The following is a 27,078-nucleotide window of genomic DNA, read 5'->3' as shown; positions in this document are numbered from 1 at the left end:
ATTCAGGATTGTAGGGCTCAGGTCCCGGACTGACCAATATCTGAGGGGACTTAGGAGGTCCCTTCCATAAAGTCCAAAAATAGGGCAGATCCCTTCCTAGGATCACGTCATAGGGAAGAGTGTTAATAAGTGCCACCTCATGTTGCACCTGACCGCAAGGTGCTGTGATGGTGACAATCCCCGTGGGATAGTCTCGGCGGTCCCCATGTATGCAAACCACCCCCACAGTACGTCCTGTGGCCTTTACTTTAGCCCTCAAGGTTGATCGCACAAGGGTCACTAAGCTTCCGGAATCCAACAAGCCTGTAACCGGACATCCATTCACCTGTATTTGGCACAAGTGGGGCTCAGTCTCTGGGGAGACGAGGTCAGCGGTACACACCACCTGAGCATACATTGAACCCCGCCGGGTAACCCCACAATCCATGGGCTCCGTGGTGAGTGGACACTGGGCTTCCATATGTCCCACCCGCTGGCACCGCCAACATCTAATAGGGAAGGAAACCCCCTTGACGAGTTGTCGTTTAGGGTATATAGCCTTCCGGACCTCAGGGACGGCGGGCGCGGCCTCAGACGGGACGGTAGCGGACTCCTGCCCCGGTGTCAGCGGTGGGCCCTTGGCCCTAGGCTTGGAGGGGCCGGACCGACGAGCGGTACGCAAAGTCTCAGTGTCCCGTATCAAGTCCTGCGTAGCCACATGCCGCTCTACCAGGCCCACTAATTGGTCCAGGGTACTTGGGTCGCCCTGTCCTACCCACCGTTGAATGGTGACGGGTAAAGTGCGCACAAAACGATCAACTACTACCCTTTCCACCATTTGCGCCGGGCTCAGAGTGTCAGGCTGCAACCACTTCTTTACGAGATGCAACAAGTCATAGGCCTGGGAGCGTACGGGTTTGGCTTCCTCATAGAACCACTGATTTACCCGCTGAGCCCGTACATAGGTATTCACCCCCAACCGAGCAAGTATTTCGGCTTTCAGGGTCGCATATTCTAAGGCGTCCTCGGTACAGAGGTCCAGGTACGCTTTTTGGAGCTCCCCCGTCAGATAGGGCAACAATACCTCAGCCCACTGGGGGGTCGGCAGCTTTTCCCGCTCGGCCACCCGCTCAAACACCGCCAGGAACACTTCCACATCATCCCCCGGGGTCATCTTTTGCAACGCTTGTCTCACCGCTTTCCGGACGCTGCCGTCGTCACCCGGGCCCGGGGTTGTTGCTGCCGATCCGGCACGGATCGACTTGGCCAGGAGAACCATCTGTTCTTGGTGCCTTTGTTCCTGCAATTTCAAAGAGTGCTGCTGATGATCCAACGACTGGAGCAGGTGTGCATTGATCTGTTGCTGCTGCTTTAGTATTTCCTCCATGGCGTCGCCGAGTTTGGGCTTTAGTATAGCCGCTTGAATCCAGGACATGTGCTACCGGGTCACCAGAAATGGAAGCTACACCTCACCGGGCTGGCGTGCCCGCATTCTCCACCATATGTGAGGTAGCGTGGTCGGCTGCGCAGCAGAAGACACGGGATCCAGGCACCAAGAGTCACAGCACACGGTTTAATATCCAAACAAAAGTCCACAACAGTACACATGTGCCTCTCCAGCAGAGAACTCAGGGAGTTGTGTTCACTCCCTCACACCCGGCACACCTGCCCTTGTTCCTGTTTCCTTTTAACCCTTCCTTCAGCCTGTAGGGAAACAGCATTAACCCTGTAGTGGAGTTACTTTCTATCATGGAGTGAGCACAACCGGGGCGAGACATACCGGCCGTCATAGATAACCCCGGTCACAGTCTCACAACAGTAATAACTATAGTACATTAAAATTACAGCCATCTTGTATCACTACAACCTGGCCTACAATGTTAATAGGACATGTGTCTATAAGCATGTGCAGTAAAAAAGTCATGCTGCTGTCACCTCGAGATAAGTGGGTAGTGCATGGTGTCAGTTATTTGGATGACCGCAACCATTCAACATTCAGATAGACATGGTGGTCAGAATTTTGAGGAGCCCCTTCTTACATTGGCATCCCTGGTATGTTCAGTATTAGATCAAACAAAAATAAAGACCACGATCAAAAGGTCCAATAGATGCAATAATATACATTTATTGAGAGCAGGTACAAGTAGAATACATGACCATTGGAAAAAAAAACAGTAGTGTGAGAGGCCTCTTCTTACCTCAGCACTCCTGGTATCTCCAGTATTAGATCAGACAGGCAGAGATGGCAGCAGTGTGTGCAGCTTCTTCTTACCTCAGCACCCTTGGTATCTCTAGTAATAGATCAGATAAGGAGGATGGTCAGCAGTGTATAGCTTTGGTGTGAGCAGCGTTTTCTTACCTCAGCATTTCTGGTATTTCCAGTAATAGATCAGATGGGCAGGGTTGTCAGCAGTGTTTGCAGCCTCTTCTTACCTCATCACTCCTTGGTAGCTCCAGTATTAGATCAGACAGATAGGGTGGACAGCAGTGTGAGTGGCCTCCTCTTACCTCAGCAATCCTGGTATCTATAGTATTAGATCAGATAGGCAAGGATAGCAGCAGTGTGAGCAGTCTCTATTTACCTCAGCAATCCTGGTATCTATAGTATTAGATCAGATAGGCAAGGATAGCAGTGGTGTGAGCAGCCTTTTCTTACCTCAGCATCTCTGGTATTTCCAGCATTAGATCAAAAAGACAGAGTAGACAGCAGTGTGTGGAACCTTTTCTTACCACAGCATCTCTGCTATCTCCAGTATTAGATCATTTAGACAGGACAGATAGCTTAGTATGCAGCCTCTTCTTACCTCAGCACCTTTGGTATCTCCAGGTCCAGTATTAGATCAGAAACAAATGATGGACAGGAGTGTTAGCAGCCTTTCTTTACCTCATTCCCCCTCCTATCTCCAGCATTAGATCCAGATAGCCACTGGAGCACATCTTCCTACACATAATGGGAGGGGGAGAGTTTCTACTGTGCATTCTCACAGACCCCAGGTCCAGTAACATTCTAGGACAGGATTCTGTCAGTGTAATTACCTCCCTAGACATAATGAATGGATGTAATGCCCTGATTAAAGTATTTGGGACTTTATTCATAATGACATTTTCTTTATTTTTTTCCATCCTCTGAGAACCCTTTTAACTGGTCTAATCTTATGGATCAGTAAAATATATACATATTTCATAAATGCAGCAGTATGCACTAATTTTATCTGTTTTGCAGAAGGAAACCATCCATTTAAGTTTTACAGACAAGGTGTATAATATAAATGCAGCCAAGTGCAATATGTATTGAATTAGAATGTTTTCAGTATTGAGTCCATTTTTCAAAATGGTCCTATGTAATTTAATTGTTTCTCAGATCAGTAGTTGCAGACAGTATTATTTATAAGGGATGTGTTAGAATCCCACAAATAGGAAGTTTTCTCCGCACGTTGGTCAGTTACATTGATGCTTCGTCCTTGATATAAAGTCATGATATTAGATTATGCTGTACCGGACGTCTTATACAATGAGGAAGCCAGTGATTGACCTACTTCAATTTTACAACATGAACTTGCAGCATTTTCTTTTCGCCATAATCCGGGTGTCATGTGAGTTCTTTCTATATAATTCACTCATCCTTGTTCTTTTCTATTGTCTGTTTTACAGGAGATTTAATACAAATCACGTGGCACAGTTGTGGTACTTTGTGAAATGTGTGTACTTTGGTTTGTCAGCTTATCAAATCAAGTGTGGCTACCCAAATAGAGTCCTGGGAAACTTTCTAACGAAGAGTTACAACTGCATCAACCTCTTCCTATTCCAGGGGTGAGAAGCTGAAGCTTGAGACAAGTTTCACTACTGCAATAATCAGTTATACAGGTTAACGTAAAAAGGCTCTGATAACAATAATCCTTAGAGATGAGCAATACAATGCTGGTTGCCCTGGTCCAGTGTTTAGTCCGGTCCTCTTTGGCAGTTGGTCTTCACTTCTATGCCCGACATCCTTAGCGTCTCTACTGTTTTACTAAAGGCCCCATCACACACAGAGATAAATCTTTGGCAGATCTGTGGTTGCAGTGAAATCATGGACATATTGTTCCATTTGTACACAGCCACAAACCTGGCACTGATTGTCCACAATTTCACTGCAACCACAGATCTGCCGCAGATTTATCTCTGTGTGTGACAGGGCCTTAAGCATCATGGCATCAGTTCCCAAAATGAATAAAGATCACACCTGACCTACTAAATAAAGATAAAAGGTCAGTACCCTTTATGCAAAATAAGAAAACTGACGGCACTTCCTAACAGACAAGTGTGAACAGGTGCATGCTGAACATGAAATTAACAGATAAACAACTGAACTCTGAGACTCTAAGGTATACATACATTGAATATAGGAAATTAGACTCGCATTGCTGCTAAGGAAATAAAAAAGCCCCTAAAATTGTAGGCTATTCAGCCCATATAGAGGCATCACTAGATGGGGACCCAGCATATGAGATATGCCTTGACGCTGGCTGCTGGGCTCTCATAAAATGGGCCTTTTTTTATATTCTAAAGGGTGCTTTACACGCTGCGACATCGCTAGCGATCTCGTTAGCGATGTGACACGCTAGATCGCAGATGCGATCTGCCGAGATCGCACATAGGTCATTTTTATAGCTCCGGTCGCATTTGCGGATCGCATCTGCGATCTAGCGTGTCACATCGCTAACGAGATTGCTAGCGATGTTGCAGCGTGTAAAGCACCCTTAAGTGTCTAAATATTTACATTTACTTCCTTAGCAGAAATGCATATTCAAATTCCAGTATTCAATGTCTGTATACGTTAATGTCTCAGAGTGCGGCTGTTTATTTGATAGATTAAAACCCTTCATACAGACCCCTCCTCTGTATAAGAATGAATGATTCCAGATCTGATGCCACTGTATAAATACATTCCTATTTATAAACAGACACCACACCTGTGTCCTCCATTGACAGTGGGTCCTACCAGCAGCAGCTCTTTGATTTTCCTGTCTTCTTGACGTTGTTGTTGGTTTTACCACCCTCTCTTGCTCTATCTCAACACCTTCATAACAGCTTTCTGGCACACTGCTCTCCAAACACAGCCTCCACATGTCCCAAGCTCTCACCTGTATGTTATACTGCATCTTTTAACTCCTCTTCCATAGTTTCCGCATGGTGCCATTCCTAACCGAGATGAGGGCTGTCATGGATTGGATCTGGACAGATACTACACTTAGTTTATCGAGTTGGATATGTGTGGAGGACATCTATGCTAATATTTTCATTATGAAGTGCTGGCGGGAGTCTGAGAAGGTAAAAATTCCGCTCCGCTTTTAACCCGCCTGGTGGGTATTTTGGACTGAATGTATACTGAGAGCTGTTGTTTTTGCCACTTATACTCATACTTATTTTATAACTGTATTGGAATACAAAGGCATTTTACAAGACAACATATACTTACAGGGGCCTCTTAGAAAACATGTAATTTAGCATCTGTATAACAGGCTCCTAGCTATCTATAGTACACCATGAGTGGTCCATGCTCTTGTAGCCGTATTACAACCGTCTGAAACTTGGTTTAGTTAAACAATGTAGGTACACCTCTTCACAAATAGTTGGGCATGTTCTTTGTGATCCTGACAATTTGGAATACTTTGGTGGGGTCTGCCAACTGGAAGCCATCCACATGTGAAGGGGAATGTGCCTTGAGGCAGAAATAGATCTCCAATTGCTGTCAGCCGAAGTATTCCTTGAGCTGGCAGCGATCGCACAGTCACATGCACACTCGGTTCTGGGAAGCGTGCATGTGTGCTTAATGGAAAGAATAAGCTACTGATTGCAAGGTATTTGTATGCAGTATTTGTATTTGCTGACCTAAATTTGACAGGTTTTCTATTATTTTGTAGAAATACCCAGAGCCCCCAGGACAGAAGAAGAAAAAGATTGTGAAATATGGAATGGGTGGCGTGATTATTTTTGCCTTGATCTGCATTGTCTGGTTTCCATTACTCTTTATGTCACTGGTGAAGTCTGTGGCAGGAGTTACCAACCAGCCTCTTGATGTTTCTATTCAGATCAGCATCAGTGGCTATGAGGTAGACCATCATTGCCGCCATTACTTCTGTATGACTTTCCGGTTCTAGGGATATTCCATTACACAATAAGTTTCTGTGAAACATAACAGGCGCTTTACACCCAATTTCTCCATTTTACATGCCCTGATGCCTCCTTTTTCCCATCTGACAATGAATTTCTTCATTGTAACCATGACTTCTATACATAAAGGTTTTATCATATGTTGTGGTAGTGGTACTTGTTTCACTTTTTACTAAACTGGGGAAAAACGCTGTGGTTTTGAAAAAAAAAAAAGTAACAAAACCAGTGCCATGACTGCATTGTGTGACTTAACCTTAATAGACAAAATAAATGACCAGTAATAATTGTATACAGGAAGGAGTAAGATGATCCCTGCTCATTTTATAAGGTGGGAGGACATATATCCAACATCAGAAAAGCAGGGAGTAGATGAAGCTCCCTACACCATCCTGATGTCGCTGGTGAACGTACCCGCCCCCGTCGGTTGTGTGTCACGGGCAAATCGCTGCCCGTGACACACAACATCGCTTACACCCGTCACACGTACTTACCTGCCTAGCAACGTTGCTGTGGCCGGCAAACGGCCTCCTTTCTAAGGGGGCGGTTCGTGCGGCGTCAAAGCGGCATCACTAAGCGACCACCCAATAGAAGCGGAGGGGCGGAGATGAGCGGCCGTAACATCCCGCCCACCTACTTCTTTCCTCGTTGCCGGGGGCCGCAGGGACGAGACGATGATGTTCCTCGTTCCCAAGGTGTCACACATAGCGATGTGTGCTGTCACAGGAACGACGAACAACCTGCGTCCTGCAACAGCAATGATAATCGAGATTAGAGCGACCGGACAACGATCAACGATATGGTGAGTATTTTTGATCGTTAGCAGTCGTTCGTATGTGTCACACGGAACGACGTCGCTAACGAGGCCGGATATGCGTCACGAATTCCGTGACCCCAATAACATCTCGTTAGCGATGTCGCTGTGTGTAAAGTGGCCTTAAAAGTGAGTGGCAGAACGGGGGATATACACTGAACAAAAATATAAATGCAACAATTTTGTTTGTGCTCCCATTTCTTTTTCGCTCCTAATTGGGAGACCCAGACAATTGGGTGTATAGCTATTGCCTCCGGAGGCCACACAAAGTATTACACTTAAAAGTGTAAGGCCCCTCCCCTTCTGGCTATACACCCCCAGTGGGATCACTGGCTCACCAGTTTTGTGCTTTGTGCGAAGGAGCTCGTGGACACCAGGCGGTTCCGGATGGAATCCCTCCGCCATGTCATCGCCTCAATGTCCCAAGGAGATTTCCTAGCATCATTAGGCATCAAGGATGCTTATCCACACGTGCCGATTGATCCAGAGCACTAGCGTTTCTACGCTTCGTTATAGGAGACGAACACCTTCTGTTCGTAGCTCTACCTTCCGGCTAGCGACAGTCCCACTGGTCTTCGCCAAGGTCAGGGCAGCAGTAGTCACAGTCCTGCACTCTCAGGGTCACTCTGTGATCCCATATTTAGACGATCTACTTGTCAAGGCACTCTCTTAGGAAACATGCCGACACTGCCCGAACGTTGCGCTGGAGACTCTCTAGAGTTTTGGGTGGATCATCAACTTTTTGAAGTCAGATCCGACCCCGACCCTATCGCTAACATATCTAGGCATGGAGTTTCATACTCTCTCAGCGATAGTGAAGCTTCCGCTAGACAAACAGCATTCACTACGGGCTGCAATCTCTTCTTTAAGAACCAGTCGCACACATTGAGACGCCTCATGCACTTCCTACGTAAGATGGTAGCAATGGAGGCAGTTCTTTTCGCGCAGTTTCATCTGCGTCCACTACAATGTGACATTCTCCGCCAATGGGACGGGGAGTCGACCTCCCTCAACAGAGTCGTCTTTCTTTCTCAGGCGGCCAAGGAATCCCTACGGTGGTGGCTTCTTCCCACCTCATGGTCAAAAAGAAGGTCCTTCCTATCCCCATCCTGGGCGATAGTTACGACAGACGCGAGTCTATCAGGGTGGGGAGCAGTTTTTCTCCACCACAGCGCTCAGGGTACGTGGACTCAGCAAGAGTCCACCCTTCAGATCAATGTTCTTGAACACAGAGCAGTGTATCTTGCCCTACAAACCTTCCAACAGCAGCTGGACAGCAAGCAAATCCGACTTCAGTCGGACAACTCCACAGCGGTGGCATACATCAACCACCAAGGAAGAACGCGCAACCGGCAAGCCTTCCAGGAAGTCCGGCAGGTTCTGATGTGGGTGGAAGACACGGCATCCACCATATCCACAGTTCACATCCCAGGCGTGGAAAACTAGGAAGCTGACTTCCTAAGTCGCCGGGGTGTGGCCGAAAGGGTATGGTCTCTTCACCCGGACGGGTTTCGGGAGATCTGGCGCCGCTGACAGAGGCCGGACGTCGATCTAATGGCGGCACGGCACAACAACAATGTGCCAGCTTCATGGCACGGTTTCACAATCATCGAGCTCTGGCGGCAGACGCCTTAGTTCAGCATTGGTCGCAGTTCCAGCTACCTTATGTGCCACCTCTGGCATTGTTGCCCAGGGTGCTGCGCTAGATCAGGACCGACTGCGGCCGCGCCATCCTCGTCGCTACAGATTGGCCGAGGATGTTGTGGTTCCCGGTTCTGTGGTGCCTCACGGTAGGCTAACCGGGGGCACTACCAGACCAATCAGACTGGCTGTCTCAAGGGCCATTCTTCCATTTGAATTCTACGGCCCTCAACCTGATGATGTGGCATTGAGTCCTGGAACCTAGTGTCGTCAGGATTACCTCAGGACGTGGTTGCCACCATGAGACAGGCTAGCATACCAACGTCCGCCAAGATTGACCACAGGACGTGGAAGATATTCTTATCTCGGTGCTCGGCGCAGGGTGTTTCTCCCTGGCCGGTTGCATCGTCTATGTTTCCTTCCTTCCTGCAATCTAGGTTGGAAAAAGGTTTGTCGTCTCAGCACTCCGTACAAGCGGCCGTTAGAGCCCTGGGATCTGAACAAGGTTCTAATTGCTCTCCAGATGCCGCCTTTCGAGCCTTTGAAAGAGGTCTCCCTTCCCGCTTTTCTCGGGAAGTGGCCTTCTAGTAACGGTCTCGTCTCTTAGGAGAGTTTCCGAGCTAGCAACGCTCTCATACAAATCTCCCTTCCTGGTCCTTCACCAGGACAGGGTAGTTCTGCGTCCGATTCCGGAATTTCTCCCTAAGGTGGTATCCCACTTTCATATCAATCAGGATATCACCTCACCTTCTTTGTGTCCTCGTCCAGTCCATCAATTTCAGAAGGATTTGCATCTGTTGGTTCTGGTGAGAGCACTCAGGTTCTACTTCCCGCATGGCGCTCCTGCGCCACCCGGATGCACTCTTTGTCCTTGTCGCTGGTCGGCGTAAACAGTCGCAAGCTTCTGAATCCACCCTGGCTCGGGGGATCGAGGAACCAATTCTTGAAACCTACAGTTCTACTGGGCTTCTGGTTCTCTCAAGGCTGAAGGCCCATTCTACCAGAGCCGTGGGTGCATCCTGGGCATTACGGCACCAGGCTACGGCTCAGCAGGTGTGTCAGGCACCTACCTGATTGAGTCTGCATACTTTTACCAAGCATTTTCAGGTGCATACCTACGCTTCGGCAGACGCCAGCCTAGGTAGATAAGTCCTTCAGGCGGCGATTGCCCACCTGTAGGAAAGGGCTGTTTGACGGCCCTATCACGAGGTATTCTTTTGCCCACCCAGGGACTGCTTTTGGACGTCCCAATTGTCTGGGTCTCCCAATTAGGAGCGAAAAAGAAGAAGGGAATTTTGTTTACTTACCGTAAATTCCTTTTCTTCTAGCTCCAATTGGGAGACCCAGCACCCGCCCTGTTTTCTCGGGGTTTTTCTGTTTTTTTCGGGTACACATGTTGTTCATGTGGTATGGTTCAGTTCTCCGATGTTTCCTCGGATTGAATTGGTCTTTAAACCAGTTATTGGCTTTCCTCCTTCTTGCTTTGGCACTAAAACTGGTGAGCCAGTGATCCCACTGGGGGTGTATAGCCAGAAGGGGAGGGGCCTTACACTTTTAGGTGTAATACTTTGTGTGGCCTCCGGAGGCAATAGCTATACACCCAATTGTCTGGGTCTCCCAATTGGAGCTAGAAGAAAAGGAATTTACGGTAAGTAAACAAAATTCCCTTCTTTTCATGAGCTGAACTCAAAGATTTAAGACTTTTTCTATGTAAAAGGCCTTTTTACCCCTAAGATATTGTTATTAAAAATGTATCTAAATCTGTGTTAGTGAGCACTCCTCCATTGCAGAGATAATCCATCCACCTCACAGGTGTGGCATATCAAGATGCTGATTAGACGGCATGATTATTGCACAGGTGTGCCTTAGGCTGGCCGCAATAAAAGGCTACTCTAAAATGTGCAGTTTTACAGTATTGGGGAGCTGTGTGTGTGTGTGTGTGTGTGTGTGTGTGTGTGTGTGTGTGTGTGTGTGTGTGTGTGTGGCGGAAACCATTCAGTACCTGTTGTGATTACCATTTTCCAGTCTTGCCCACTCAAGTTGCTTTTGATGACGAACTGCAGACAGGTGGAGACCCCGTTGAGGACAAGGAGCATGTAGATGAGCTCCATTGAAATGATTTCTGACTGTGTTCATAAATTATTTGGCTATACAAACTGATTGTTGCAGCAGCTGGTCTAAGATGATCTTGGACGTGAAGATGCTGGATGTTGAGGTTCTGGGCTGTTGTGATTACACGTGCTCTGCAGTTGTGAAGCCAGTTGGATGTGCTGCCAAATTCTCATTTAGAGACTGCTTATAGTAGAGGAATGAACATTCAGGTGACAGGCAACAGCTCTGGTGACATTCCTGCAGTCAGTACGCTAATTGCACACTCCCTGAAAACCTGCGACATCTGTGGCATTGTGCTCTGTAATAAAACTGCATATTTTAGAATGGCCTTCTATTGTGACCAGCCTAAGGCACACCTGTGCAATAATCATGCTGTCTAATTAGTATCTTGATATGCCACACCTGTGAGGTGGCTGGATTATCTCAGCAAAGAAGAAGGGCTCACTAAGGATATGTTCACACAGGGCTTTTTTGGTAAGTTTTTGCTGCGTTTTTTAGCTTCAGATTTGTCTTGGTTTAATGCAAATCCATGCTAATAAAAAGCTGCTTTTTACAGTCCCAGCAAAGTCTATGAGATTTCTCAAATCTCATGCACACACACACACAGAAAGACAAACACATCAGGTTTTTTTCCTGACTGTTTTGTCAAATACCTGCATTTTTGGTCAGGTTTTTAAAGAATGAGCATGTCAATTCTTTGCTGCAGATTTGCTCCGTTTTTTCATTGATACAACTCATTTGTAGAAAAAAAGCAGTAAATCTGCACCAAATCTGCCGCAAAACCGCCACTAAAAAACACATGAAAAACGCACCAAAAACGCAGATGACTAAAAGGAGATTTTCTGACACAAGATCAGGTTTTGGTCAGGAAAAAAAAACTTACCAAAAAAGCCCTGTGTAAACACAACCTAAGGACTCCTTCACACGTCCTTGTCTCCAGTATGTGTTTGGTCCTTTTCCTCACGTACCGGAGACACGGGCACACGTAGACCCATTAAAATCAATGGGTCTGCGCTCACGTGCGTGTTCTGCCATGAACCGTGTGTAAGTGTGGAGCATACGTGTGTCCGTGTGCTCCACACGTCAACATGTCCGTTTTTCTCCGGCATCACGGGTGTCAAACAGAACGCAAATGGACCACACGGAGGTGTTCCGTGTGACACGCGCCGGAGAAAACACACGTGTTTGAGAAAAATAAAAAAAACAAAAACTTTACTCACCTTCTCCAGCCCTGCAGTCTCTGCCACTGCTGTCACTTGCTTCCGACTGCTGCTCACTATGCTCATTGCATATTCACTTCACTGTGGCCGGAAGCTGCAGCAGCAGGGAGTCGGCAGGACCGAAGACCGAAGATCAGCACCACGGACAGCGACACCAGGGACAGGTGAGTAGAAATTTCCCGTTCTCCGTGTGTTATCACGGATAACACACGGAGAACACACTTGTGCCATAAACACGGCTCACGGAGGGCAAAACACACCTCTGACACGTCCGTGAAAAACGTGCGTGGTTTTTCACGAACGTGTGAAAGAGGCCTAAGGCCTGTTTCACACGTCAGTGATTCTGATACGTTTGTGCTTTTTTTTAAACGTACCAGAATCACTGACATACGCAGACCCATTATAATGAATGAGTCTGCTCACACGTCAGTGATTTTTCACTGACCGTGTCTCCGTGCAGCGTTCACGCGTGTCCGTGATTGCCGCACGGAGACATGTCCATTTTTTTCTGGCATCACTGATGTCCCACAGACCACGCAGTGGTGTGTTCCGTGAAACACGTGCCAGAAAAAAACATGCTTTTAAAATAAAAAACATTTTTACTCACCCGGCTCCAGCTATGTCCTCTGCAGCCCGTGCAGCTTGCTGCTTCTGAGCCGGCTCATTACTGTCGCGCATATTCATGATGCACGACACAGCCGACCCGGAAGCAGCTGCTGCGGGGGTCAGCGCCAGCCGGATGCTGCACCGCGGGAGCGATCAGCACCATGGAGAGCGGGAGCGCGCACAGGTGAGTTAATCTCTAAGTGCAATCACGGTCCACGGAGAACGGAGCCCGGATTGCACCTAGACAACCCACGTGTGCCGTGATTCACGGCACACGGAGGGACATGTGCGTGTTTTACACACCAGTGAAAAACGTCAGTGTTTTTCACTGACGTGTGAAACGGGCCTAAGGCCCCTTTCACACGTCAGTGATTGTGGTACGTTTGTGCTTTTTTTTTAAACGTACCAGAATCACTGACATACGCAGACCCATTATAATGAATGGGTCTGCTCACAAGTCAGTGATTTTTCAATGCACGTGTCTCCGTGCAGCGTACCCGCGTGTGCGTGATTGCTGCACGGAGACATGTCCATTTTTTTCTGGCATCACTGATGTTCCACGGACCACGCAGTGGTGTGGTCCGTGAAACACGTGCCAGAAAAAAACGTGCATTTAAAATAATAAACATTTTAACTCACCCGGTGTCCAGCGATGTCCTCTGCAGCCCATCCTCCCTGCTGCTTCTAAGCCGGCTGATTACTGTCGCGCATATTCATTATGCGCGACACAGCCGACCCGGAAGCAGCTGCTGCAGGGGTCACCGCCGGCCGGATGCTGCGTCGCGGGAGCGATCAGCACCACGGACAGCGGGAGCGTGCACAGGTGAGTTGATTTCTAAGTGCAATCACGGGCCACGGATAACGGAGCCCGGATTGCACTTAGACAACCCACGTGTGCCGTGATTCACGGCACACGCAGGGACATGTGCGTGTTTTACACGCCAGTGAAAAACGTCACTGTTTTTCACTGACGTGTGAAACGGGCCTAAGACAGATTTAGACAATCTGTGAACATATCTGACAAGGAAATTGACCTTTTGTGTACATAGAAAAAGTCTGCAGCACAGCTACTCCCCAGCCATTTCTATGGCATTTGGGAAATGCTGTGCCCACGCTGCGGATTTTTCCGCAGCGGAAATCGTGCGGATTTACGTGCGGAAAAATCTGTAACATGTCAATTATTGTTGCGGATTTTCGTGCGGATTTTGCCTATTCAATTGAATTAAAAAAAAACAAAAATCGCAAAATCCGTGTCAAATCCGCATCAAATCGGCACCTATGAAAAGGTGCGGATTCCGGGGGAAAGCTGCGGATTTTGATGCAGAAAAATCCGCAGATACAGAGTCCCGTGGGCACATAGCCTTAGATCTTTGAGTTCAGCTTGTGAGAAATGGGAGAAAAAACAAAAAAGCGATGCTGCTTGGCAATGAGCTGATTAAGGTCTGTACTGCTACTGAAACCCTTGATAGTCAACTGTTATTGTCGGCGGGAGGCAGGCATCCAATGTGGAGAGGGAACCTTTTAATACATGCTCTCTGCACCACTATGGTGGAAGCCACTCTTTGCCACTCTCTGTAAGATTTCTCTTTAGGTAAAGGAGAGTTAATCAGTTTCTGTGGGGAGGCATTTGTACTTTATTGGGACATTTTTTCTCTTTTATGAAGTGTAAATGAAAAAAATGACAGCTGAAATTATAATGGTTAATATGGGGATCTGATCTATTTTAGTGTAATGCTGCTATTCCATAGCCAGTCCATTCATGCCCGTGATCTCTCCAAGTCAATATTTTCCATAATCAGTCTAATTAAAATTGGTACTGTTCTTCTGATGCAATTGCATGGTCCTGTAACTACGCTCATGTCTGGTAACCGCACAGATATATTGCATAGATGTTATATACTGTCGTTAGGCTGTAATAGAGATTATACCTTTTTCTTTCAGCCTCTGTTCACCATGAGCGCTCAGCAGCAGAACCTGGTCCCTTATTCTCAGTCCGCTTATGATGAACTGACGTTTAGATACGCATTACATCCCGTGAGTATATGGCTTTTTTTTGCCTTTTTATGTGATAAACCCATTGTGTCGATATCAGAATAAATGTGCATAGATTTATCAAATTGTCTCTCCAGTAAAGGAGACAAACTCTAGCACAGCGCCACCTATTGGAAGTAGCGATCCTAAAAGTCACAAGTGGATTTTCGACAATCCTTTGCAATATGACTCAGGATATATAAGCCAGATCAGAATCCCAATTTGCAGACACGGTGTTTCGGGGTGCTTGCCCCTCGTCAGTGCAAAGTATGGGGGTGTCTGATCTGGCTCATGAGAAAGCTATGTGGGGACCACGGGGGAACACTATTCTCCTTAAGGAGACTTTGCAAGCCAGTCTGGCTGCCAGGTAAGGGGACTTATAGCTGCAATGCCCCTAAAATTCCACGGGGGAACACTATTCTCCTTAAGGAGACTTTGCAAGCCAGTCTGGCTGCCAGGTAAGGGGACTTATAGCTGCAATGCCCCTCTGGGAAATATTCAAATTGTCTCTCCAGTAAAGGAGACAAACTCTAGCACAGCGCCACCTATTGGAAGTAGCGATCCTAAAAGTCACAAGTGGATTTTCGACAATCCTTTGCAATATGACTCAGGATATATAAGCCAGATCAGAATCCCAATTTGCAGACACGGTGTTTCGGGGTGCTTGCCCCTCGTCAGTGCAAAGTATGGGGGTGTCTGATCTGGCTCATGAGAAAGCTATGTGGGGACCACGGGGGAACACTATTCTCCTTAAGGAGACTTTGCAAGCCAGTCTGGCTGCCAGGTAAGGGGACTTATAGCTGCAATGCCCCTAAAATTCCACGGGGGAACACTATTCTCCTTAAGGAGACTTTGCAAGCCAGTCTGGCTGCCAGGTAAGGGGACTTATAGCTGCAATGCCCCTCTGGGAAATATTCAAATTGTCTCTCCAGTAAAGGAGACAAACTCTAGCACAGCGCCACCTATTGGAAGTAGCGATCCTAAAAGTCACAAGTGGATTTTCGACAATCCTTTGCAATATGACTCAGGATATATAAGCCAGATCAGAATCCCAATTTGCAGACACGGTGTTTCGGGGTGCTTGCCCCTCGTCAGTGCAAAGTATGGGGGTGTCTGATCTGGCTCATGAGAAAGCTATGTGGGGACCACGGGGGAACACTATTCTCCTTAAGGAGACTTTGCAAGCCAGTCTGGCTGCCAGGTAAGGGGACTTATAGCTGCAATGCCCCTAAAATTCCACGGGGGAACACTATTCTCCTTAAGGAGACTTTGCAAGCCAGTCTGGCTGCCAGGTAAGGGGACTTATAGCTGCAATGCCCCTCTGATTTATCATAATACGATAAGTCAGAATATTCAGGTAAGCACTGGGAGCACTGGCCAACGTAGAGAAGAGCAGATGTGTTAAGCGGCCATATGCCTTAGATATCTGTGTGTCAGACAGCTATGACTCCCGCACCTCCCATAGACTGGAATACTGGCCGAGTTTTCCCATGTTCTCTGCAAGAATCGGCCACTGATATCCAACAGGCCAAATCTTTCTCTTCCTCAACATCTTCCGTTGCGGGTACTATGGGGACTCCATACAGTTTAGAATGGTTGCCTATCCCGCCAAAATCATCAGGTTCACACAACTTTTATCTAATGTGTGTATAGGCCTTTATATTCCAGTTTTGGACACTATATCAACAGTAATATCAGATGACTGAATAACTTTGTTGTCTGCTCTTATTTCCCTCTCAGTCTGCAATGCAGTTCATTGTTAATTACATGCCCGAAGACATTGTAACTGCCAAGATAAAGAGCAATGCCAGTCTGCTCTGGTCCATAAGCCCGGCAAGCCGTGAGGCCATGATAGAGGAACTGTCAGAATCTTCTCAGATATACTTTGATATTCACTGGAGTATCCTCAGGTACGTCAGCAAATGTAGGTGGCACCTGGAGAGACCGGCTGATAGTACAGGCTGATGGCAGACCTGGGTATACTCTGACGCCCGTGCCGTTGTCTATTCCTCTATTCCAGGAATGCGTCAATTGTAAAGAGTGCTGAGAGTATTGGGAAGCACACAGTATGCTATGAGGATACAGAAACTCGCAACCAAATAGTCAAGATGCTGAAAGGAGAAATAAGGGAGCCAATGTGGGTATTTTACATATGGCCTCCGATTACCCAACTACAATAAAAACTGTGACCTTAGTCTTACACAGTATAGTTAGTCGAAAGGAAAAGGGTTAAAGGTTATGCTCACTATTTTTTATAATAAAGAATAGAGCTACTTTGTAGGCCATTGTCTTAAGTGTGTAAACAAAAGTATCATTGCCCCCTTTATTGCATTGATGGATATTAATGTCCGACATTCCGACTTGATTGCGAGAATATTATCCCGAACTAATAATGTGACGCCCCTGACTCTATCAGGATGTCACAGGGAACTGCACCCCTGTCTCCATGGTGCAGAACCCACCCTCCATGGTTCTGGGATCTAACTACTGGCATTGCTTCCATCAGCACTCAAATCCTAACCACACCTCACACCACACAGTCAGGCACACGAGTGGGTGCTCTAGCTGGAATAGGGCCACCCACCTAGGGGTCAGGCAGACTGGTGGGAGGGAAGAAGTTAGTTCAGTAGTAGCCCTGAGAGAGTGAGGAGCTGAGGGAGTTGTAGCTCCCTGTGTGACCTGGGTTGGGTCGCAGACGATGGTCTGGGACCAGTGGAGTCGGAGACCCGGTCGCAGGGTATTGGAAAAGGGTGTACTAACTTAATTTTGGAGAACGGTGGGCACTAGAAAGTCCAGTAACCAGACCGGTACCGAGCACGGCGGGGTACAGGACCCTAGATCAAGGAGTAGCTTCACGCAACCTGATAATTCACCTGTGGAGGATATTCTCTTTATGAACTTTCCCCAAGAGCTCAGAGATCAAAGGCATCAACACAACGAGGGGCAGAGGGCCTCCCAGCTTATGCAGCCCACTGAAATCCCAAGTGTCAGCAGTCGAGAGCACAGTTCCACTATATCACTATAGGGGTGGGACCCTGACAGCGTCAGGCTGAAGGGTCACTCAGGGACATCTACAAAATTGTGCATGGAGGGAGGCTCCGGACCACTAAGCAATACCAGCGGGGACAGACACCCGGACGGGCTCCCCAGAGTGGCAGCGGCACCCAGAGACTTGGTTTACTTCTGTGTCAGAGTCTGCTTATTGACCGCACTAACAACTGCACCTCCAGAGTGAGTACACTTGCCTCCCCGGTTCTTGACCTGCCCAAATCACCTCCACCATACCGTTTCACCTCCTTCCGGAGCCCAGGGGCCTTACCTACCAGTGGAGGGATCACCATCTACCTGCCCCGCTCCATCAGCACCGGGTACTCCCATCGGCAGCGGCGGTACTCCCTTACCGCACTCCACGAGTGGCGTCACGAACTGTCCCTTGTAAATGTCCCCCCCCCTTTCCTTTTTATTCGAGTGGCCACTGAGCCCCGGGTCCAGGGACCCTCGAGCCACAGCAAAACTCCTGGATTCGAGCAGTCCGACTGCTGCAGGGGCGGCACAATAGCATCAAAGATCCCTATCATACAGTGAGATCGGTTTATCAACCAGCAGTTTACCTCAGACTTGTGCCCATAAGACAGAAAATGTCAAATTGACTTAATGATGCTAAACCCTATGTACTTTACAGAGGGTCAGTCAGCAGAAAATGACCAATCAAACCAAGCTCAGATGATTAGTTCACGATTAGCATGGCATGACCAAACAGTTGTGTACACCTTTGTATTTACGGTACTTGTTTTTCATCCATCTCCTGTCTCCTTTAATTTTTTTTTGTAAAGCTAGAGCTGTCAATCAAGGAAGAGGAAGGAGGAGATGGATAGAAAACAAGTCAATGGGACGTTGCATTGAACCGTTTTGTGTATGACCAGGCCACACAGAGCGTCTGTGCTTGGATTGAACAGTCATTTTGTACTGACAGACTCCTTTTAATTTGTTAATCTTCTTCCCATCAGTCCACTCATATCATAATATAGGATGTGAAGAAGCTAGGGAAAGACATTAGGGAGATTACAGCTTGTTTATAGTTTGGAACTATTGAGACACATACAGTTAGGTCCAGAAATATTTGGACAGTGACACAATTTTCGCGAGTTGGGCTCTGCATGCCACCACATTGGATTTGAAATGAAACCTCTACAACAGAATTCAAGTGCAGATTGTAACGTTTAATTTGAAGGTTTGAACAAAAATATCTGATAAGAATTGTAGGAATTGTACACATTTCTTTACAAACACTCCACATTTTAGGAGGTCAAAAGTAATTGGACAAATAAACCAAACCCAAACAAAATATTTTTATTTTCAATATTTTGTTGCGAATCCTTTGGAGGCAATCACTGCCTTAAGTCTGGAACCCATGGACATCACCAAACGCTGGGTTTCCTCCTTCTTAATGCTTTGCCAGGCCTTTACAGCCGCAGCCTTCAGGTCTTGCTTGTTTGTGGGTCTTTCCGTCTTAAGTCTGGATTTGAGCAAGTGAAATGCATGCTCAATTAGGTTAAGATCTGGTGATTGACTTGGCCATTGCAGAATGTTCCACTTTTTTGCACTCATGAACTCCTGGGTAGCTTTGGCTGTATGCTTGGGGTCATTGTCCATCTGTACTATGAAGCGCCGTCCGATCAACTTTGCGGCATTTGGCTGAATCTGGGCTGAAAGTATATCCCGGTATACTTCAGAATTCATCCGGCTACTCTTGTCTGCTGTTATGTCATCAATAAACACAAGTGACCCAGTGCCATTGAAAGCCATGCATGCCCATGCCATCACGTTGCCTCCACCATGTTTTACAGATGTGGTGTGCCTTGGATAATGTGCCGTTCCCTTTCTTCTCCATACTTTTTTCTTCCCATCATTCTGGTACAGGTTGATCTTTGTCTCATCTGTCCATAGAATAATTTTCCAGAACTGAGCTGGCTTCATGAGGTGTTTTTCAGCAAATTTAACTCTGGCCTGTCTATTTTTGGAATTGATGAATGGTTTGCATCTAGATGTGAACCCTTTGTATTTACTTTCATGGAGTCTTCTCTTTACTGTTGACTTAGAGACAGATACACCTACTTCACTGAGAGTGTTCTGGACTTCAGTTGATGTTGTGAACGGGTTCTTCTTCACCAAAGAAAGTATGCGGCGATCATCCACCACTGTTGTCATCCGTGGACGCCCAGGCCTTTTTGAGTTCCCAAGCTCACCAGTCAATTCCTTTTTTCTCAGAATGTACCAGACTGTTGATTTTGCTACTCCAAGCATGTCTGCTATCTCTCTGATGGATTTTTTCTTTTTTTCAGCCTCATGATGTTCTGCTTCACCTCAATTGAGAGTTCCTTAGACCGCATGTTGTCTGGTCACAGCAGCAGCTTCTAAATGCAAAACCACACACCTGTAATCAACCCCAGACCTTTTAACTACTTCATTGATTACAGGTTAACGAGGGAGACGCCTTCAGAGTTAATTGCAGCCCTTAAAGTCTCTTGTCCAATTACTTTTGGTCCCTTGAAAAAGAGGAGGCTATGCATTACAGAGCTATGATTCCTAAACCCTTTCTCCGATTTGGATGTGAAAACTCTCATATTGCAGCTGGGAGTGTGCACTTTCAGCCCATATTATATATATAATTGTATTTCTGAACATGTTTTTGTAAACAGCTAAAATAACAAAACTTGTGTCACTGTCCAAATATTTCTGGCCCTGACTGTAGGTCTGCATAGGAGCTGTAGAATCTAAACAGTAGTTTTGTTTTTTTAACTATAGATACAGTATATAACTGATATATGATTGTAAATCTTTGCATTTTATTTTCATTAGCATGCTGAAGAATATTTTGCCGAAACACCTCAGAGCAAATGCAGGGTCTGAAGCAAAAATTGCTCATCGACTTCAGACAGGTAAGATCTACCCAATAACAATGCTAATCTCAAGCCTCTTAGTCCCCTCCATACAAATTATATAGCTATAGGCTGTAACGTCTTTCAGCCAACATGTGCTATCTCCCCCGACTCCTTCATTCACGGGAACGCTTCTGTCATCCCCATGAGAGAGACACGTTCAGACTTCGCTTCGGTCAATTTATCTCCCAGAAAATAAAATGATTGGCTACTGGAAATGCAAAATGCTGGATCCTTTTCCTCCCACCGAAAGCCCACCCCAATCCCATTGACCGTAAGAGACCCGATAAACATTACCTTACCAGCCAATCTCAAACCATTTTAGTCTAAGGTGTATGGCTGCCTCCAGGGTGGATTAGTGTGAGAGGTAATTTTATAGCTCTGACAAATCCACGGTAAGACCTGCATGTCCTACATAATGATTTTGATTACACTTTGTCAGGGGTGTAAAGTCACGATCTGTGTAAATCTACCTGGAAAAAAGAAACAAGATCACTTATAAAACTTTCGTAAATTTCCAGAATTTTCAGACAAGCCGGAAGATATCCAGAAATATGCATTCTTCCGAAACTTAACCCTAAAACTTCAGAATTTGTCCGTGAACAACACATCGAGCCAAGTGACAGAGTGGTGGCTGATTCAGGAGTGGAGCCCGGCGTGCAGCACAGCCGGCTGCAGCAAGAACATCGAGCTTGTTATATACAACGATAAAGCCAGTCCTCAGAGTCTGGGATTCCTAGCTGGATATGGGTAAGATGTCTCCATACTATCCTATGTCACTATACTGTCTTAATACACTGCAAGACAGGTCACCATTTTTACAACTGAAGATAGTTCCTGCAAATAACTGGACTAATCTGCTTTGTGAAATAAACGTGATACAATTTAAGGCCATGTATACACACAGCAGATATTGTCCACTGCAGATATAGCCTGAATCAGCTGTAAGTTATTACATATGGATTTCACTATTAACATTTGAGTCCCCTGCTCTTACTGCTCCTGTAGAAGGCGAGAGTGGGAAGAAGGTATTCAGATATATGGACGATGCATTTGGCCATTTCCTTCTCACCTCTATTGTTGTAAAGAATTCACCGTGGCCATGTTTGGCCTTCTGATAATTCTATCCCACCCAGGCTGTCCACAAGACGATCAAGTGGCCATTGCTCCAAAAAGTTGGAAGACGTTTGATATATTAGAATTTGATGTAGATTATAATTGAAAGTCTCACATGAAAGAAAAGAACCTGGGGCACTGCTCACAACAAAATACTGCTGCAATGATACTAATATATATATATATATATATATATATATATATATACATATATTATACATATACGGTAGCTGGTTAATCCAGTAACCAGGCAATTTCCTTGCAACTCTGATGTGCTCATTCAAAGTTAGAGATATATCCAGTTAAATGCAAAAAGTGATGAAGGCACTCACCGGTCTTGCTGAAGCACTGAGAGAAAGTGCGAAACGGCCGTCGTCTGATGTGTCAAGTGTTTTTCCTCCCTATCCCCGCTAGCTTAAATATGTAACCTCCACTTGTAAATAAACAAATTCCTGCACAGCAAGAACCGGTGAGTGCCTTCATCTCTTTTTGCATTAATTGAAAGTCTACCTTTAGCTCCTAGCTGGCATATATTTCAATGTGGTGCCTCTTACTCCAGTAAGTTTTCCATTAAAGGGAATCTATCAGCAGGTTTTTGCTACCCCATTTGAGAGCAGCATGATGTAAGTAAAGATACCCTGAATCAAAGGATATATCACTTTGTTTACTTTATGCAGCGGTTCTGGCACAAGCAGAGTTTTTAGATTTAGCAATTGTCAAGATGTGACTTGTTAGGGTACTTTCACACTTGCGTTAACGGACTGCGCTATTCTCCATAGTGACGGACTCCGCTGAACGCAAGTGTCAGCATTGCATCCGCTGGACGACGCAGCGTCGTTATTTTGACGCTGCGCCGGGCGGGAGGAACGCAGCATGTAACTTTTTTTGAGCAGCGCAATCCGTTGGATTTCACTGCGCATGCCCTCTCTGGCTCCATGCACCCGTAACCAAGGTAAATATCGGGTAACCAAGCAAAGTGCTTTGCCGATATTTACCCTCGCTACGTGTGCAGGGAGCCCGACACTTCCCCGCTTGGCTCCGCCCCCTCTCGCACTCCACTCCGCATGTATGTACATACACACACACACACGCACACTCACCTGTCCTCAGCACCATGGCCCCGCTTGGCTCCACCCACTCCTCACTCCGCCCCCCGCACTAATTCTCGGTGGCCGAGCGATCAGTCGCTACTGGAAGCGATCAGCTGATCACCCGGCTGCCGGCTACTGGGAGCGATCAGCTGATCACCCGGTGACCGGCTGCTGTGAGCGATCAGCTGATCACCCGGCGGCCGGCTACTGGGAGCGATCAGCTGATCACCCAGCGGCCGTCTACGGGGAGCGATCAGCTGATCACCCGGCGGCCGGCTACTGGGAGCGATCAGCTGATCACCCGGCGACCGGCTGCTGTGAGCGATCAGCTGATCATTCACAATAGTCTGCCGCCGGTAAACTGTAAAAAAAACAAAAAAAAACAAAAACGGATTCCGTTGTTTTGCAGCATCCGTTGCATCCGTTGTGCCACTATATGCAACACATCCGTTGCTTCCGTCACACAACGCAATGCAACGGATACCATTCAACGCAAGTGTGAAACTAGCCTTAGATAACGAGCGATAGGGGCTCCTATGTTGTCCCTCATGCTTGGGGGACCTATGCTATCCCTAATCTCAGGGATACTCCTAATGGTGGAGATGCCTGAGACCCATTCCTGCCCCTGCTCCTGACCAGACCTAGTCTGATTTTCTCCTCCCACCAGGGAAGGATGAGGCAGGATTGTGATGTTAAACACAGACAGACAAGGGAAAACCAAAACTCTTAACACATTGCACACACACACACACAATTGGACAATATGAAATTCAGGAGTAAAACGAGAGCCGAAAGGAAACTACACAGACAACTAGGGTAAACTTCACAATTGCTCAATGTAACAAGAACTTCAAGAACCAGACAGTCTGCAACACCACACCAGACCAACTAAAATAAACTATACGGTAACTGGCATAACAGAAAAGACTCAGCCTGTATAATTATGGTATATAAATACTAGATATATATATATATATATATATATGCACACATATATATATATACACAGTATATATACACACCGTATGTATATGTGTGTGTGTGTGTGTGTGTATGTATATATATATTATATATACACATATATACACACACACACACACACACCGTATGTGTGTATATATATATATATTTATTATATCTCTCATTATATATATATATATATATATATATACACACATACATACATACATACATACAGGGGGAGCAGATGTGTGATAAGACTCCCTCACAACAGGTGAACATAGAGAGCAAACAAGCAGAGTTTAACTCTTGCTAGCCTGCCTATGATTCAGTACACAACAGGTGGACGCCCGAGTCTGCCTGAGTTGCTCCCAGACACCAAAGAATCTCTCAGGCGGAGTGAATCTGCAATCTGAACAGGACCTGATGCCGTGATGAAAGTCAGCGAAGTTAGTGAAAATCTCCATGTGACAGCAATGCAGCAGAGGTGAGAAAGCTGCCCCCGCCCACACCAGGCTCTGAATGCACAATATCTATACACAGTGAGCTGATAATCACAGGAGCGTGCATGTCAGACTACCAGGTACTAGGCAATGTAGAATAACAGAAAGGTCCTGGTGCTGAAACAATCATTATCATTACAAGTATACAACAGCAGGTAGCTTGATAAGGGAAACGTGGTTGAATTCTGTGTTTTAACCCCTATAGCATGCTGTCTTCAAATTACACAGTAAAAACCTGCTGACAATGATTCCCTTTAAAAGGAGTGTCTCAACACAAAATGTCTGTTCAAACTAACCACAGCCACTTAGTGCACCCTTGGTGTGGCTAATATAGTTCACCTTCCAAATCTACTTGTTTTCCATCTATCTTGCCTTCTGAAATAGCGGAAATATCAACCAAAGAAGAGGAGGGCCAAGATATATACAAAACTAGTAGATGGGAAGGTGCAGTGAACTGCTCAGCCACACTAAAGGGACCCTGAGCACCTGTACTTAGTTGTGCAAAAAGATTCTCTTTAATCCCCCCCAATATGTTCCATTATTGGTTTTCATTGTTTTACCAGTAATCAGTGCATGGTGCACTGTTCTCATCAAATACAACAAAATCTGCTTTGGAGACTCCTGAATAAGTCTCCAGTGTGACACAGGGATGAGAATGGTTAAATGTCCTAGCAGGTAATGGTTTATCATTATTTTTTCCTGAATTTTCAGCATTGTAGGTCTTTACATGTCCGTGGTCTTGGTCATTGGCAAATTCATCAGAGAATTTTTCAACGGCATCTCACGATCCATCATGTTCGAGGAGTTACCTAATGTGGACCGGATCTTGAAGCTCTGTACAGACATCTTTCTAGTCCGAGAAACCGGGGACTTAGACTTGGAAGAACAATTGTTTGCGAAATTAATCTTCCTGTATCGCTCTCCTGAAACTATGATCAAATGGACAAGAGAACGGCATGACGAGTGAGCTGACCCAACCACATGGGCAGAAAGACATTTCAGGTGTAATCCGGTGTCGGAATGTATGGAGGAGTCTGATGTTATACTGATGATGCTGCAGTTACCATTACTTTGTATAAGACTATAAATAAACATACTAGTTTATAAAAGATATGACAAGTGTTTAGTGACAACCAAAGGTGACAACGGGTCGCTAACATACAAGACTCATCCGATGCGGCAAAGTAAAATGGAAGACAATATAAAAGGCTGTCCAACATAGATAGCCATACACATCATTGATCCTCTTGATGCTAACAAAACATATCCCCTAAAACAGTAACATAAAACCCCAAAACGAAACATAAATACGAAAACAAAAAACAAGAACAAGCCATAGCATGAAAGCTTAAAGTCACAGTAGAAAGGGAATTATCCAGTGTATACAAAAACAGTCATATCAGGTTAATGGAAAAAAACCCCAGATATATTAGATGGAGCCTTCTTGTTCCTATTCATTACCTGACGGCAGAGGTAATGAATTTTATTGCACCGCTGGCATAGTGCTTTAAAAACAAGCCTCCTGCCCGTCTTATACTCATCTTCCAGTGGCTTCATCTTCTATTACCACTGCTCCGGTCAGTTTCTGGTGCTTTGTAATCTGCAGGCAGCTCTAGTGTTTCATGGAGCCAGAGGTCACAACGCCATACACCTCTATGATAACCTCCTTCTGACTCTCATAGACTTGCACTGAGAGCGTGTGACGTAACTTCTGTTACAGTTACAAGACAGCACCATGGGACTGGAGCAGCGTGTGTAAAAGGTGAAGCCACTGGAAGGTATGTACATGACAGGGCACAAGGGGCTTACATTCAAAGCACCACTCCAGAATGAAACACAAAACCCATTGGAGTGCTTTAAACGGATAAAACTACTACAGCAGGTTAACCCTGACAATATCCAGATATGCAAACAAAATCATAGACCATCTGAAAGAACTGTAGAGAAAGACAGACCGCACATCCAAAAATCATACATTGAGCTAATACTGCTTGATAAAAATGTACAAAACTGAACATGAGGTTCTTAGTGTAACCTTCTGATCTGACTGTATGAAGGCCATGTCATAGGTGGGTCTCTAACCTTAATGGTGCGCCATTATGTGCCAAGGAGGGTGGATGACCTGGTGCCCCACAGCAACTATTCAATGTTGAGTCCCCATAACTCCAGGACACGCCACACCACAACGAAAACACCACAGCAACAATGGCCACCACACACCAGCACCAAGTGGCATTAGATCATTGTATGATTTTTGGATGTGTGATCCAGATCTTTCTTTACAGCTTTGGTATATCGCATGGTCTGTCCCCTCCTTTTTTGTTTTGCTTCCACCAGGAATCCTTACAATTTGATCCAAGAGTTTTTAATTAGCAGGAGACTTTAAGATGGATTTCACCTATTTTTTTGCTCTCGGCTCATAATCTGAGAGCTTGTGGAAGGTGAGTTTTTCAGCTTCCTACACTTGGTGTTGGCCCTTTGTGGTGATGTGGCCTGAAGCCATGGGGGCTCTGCCGGGCACCAGGTCGCTGCCCCTGCTGGCCCACTATCACTTTGGAGATGATCCGCACATGGCGCCACACCTTTTAGGTCAGGAGCCCAGTGAGAATTTCACAGTGACATGGTAGTGGGCTTCAGACAGTCTGAACACAATATTAATTCTCATGTTTAGTGTTGTAAAATTTTGCTTAGCGGCAATAGATCAGTGTGTGATATTTGGCTGTGCGCTCAGTCCTTTTTTTTTTCTACACCTATGTTGAAAATCATGTATCTACATGTTCTAAAAAACAGCCATATGTAAGTTGTTCACTTAGACCTTTAAGAAAAAGACAGTAGAGCTGGAAAATCTATTAATATTCTTTCTGGAGAATCAGTTTATTCCAGGCCTCTTTTCTAGCATATTACCTGACAACCTTT

General features: G+C 45.9%; 1 protein-coding gene across 3 annotated transcripts in view; it reads left to right on the top strand.

Annotated features, from left to right (window-relative positions):
- LOC142311714 (piezo-type mechanosensitive ion channel component 2-like) overlaps positions 1 to 25,250 on the top strand; it is a 228,050-nt gene extending 202,800 nt beyond the window's left edge. For all 3 annotated transcript variants that reach the window (XM_075350363.1, XM_075350365.1, XM_075350364.1), the window contains 9 exons: positions 3,631 to 3,789; positions 5,142 to 5,289; positions 5,883 to 6,071; positions 14,464 to 14,556; positions 16,294 to 16,463; positions 16,574 to 16,690; positions 20,413 to 20,492; positions 21,014 to 21,242; positions 24,874 to 25,250. In XM_075350363.1, the coding sequence (XP_075206478.1) occupies positions 3,631 to 3,789; positions 5,142 to 5,289; positions 5,883 to 6,071; positions 14,464 to 14,556; positions 16,294 to 16,463; positions 16,574 to 16,690; positions 20,413 to 20,492; positions 21,014 to 21,242; positions 24,874 to 25,129 (1,441 nt within the window). In that variant the 3' untranslated portion in view covers positions 25,130 to 25,250. The remainder of the gene's footprint in view (positions 1 to 3,630; positions 3,790 to 5,141; positions 5,290 to 5,882; positions 6,072 to 14,463; positions 14,557 to 16,293; positions 16,464 to 16,573; positions 16,691 to 20,412; positions 20,493 to 21,013; positions 21,243 to 24,873) is intronic.
- The last annotated feature ends 1,828 nt before the right edge of the window (positions 25,251 to 27,078 follow it).

Source organism: Anomaloglossus baeobatrachus, chromosome 5 (assembly GCF_048569485.1).
Source record: "Anomaloglossus baeobatrachus isolate aAnoBae1 chromosome 5, aAnoBae1.hap1, whole genome shotgun sequence".
NCBI lineage: Eukaryota > Metazoa > Chordata > Amphibia > Anura > Aromobatidae > Anomaloglossus > Anomaloglossus baeobatrachus.
This window is presented reverse-complemented; position numbering and strand designations above follow the sequence as displayed.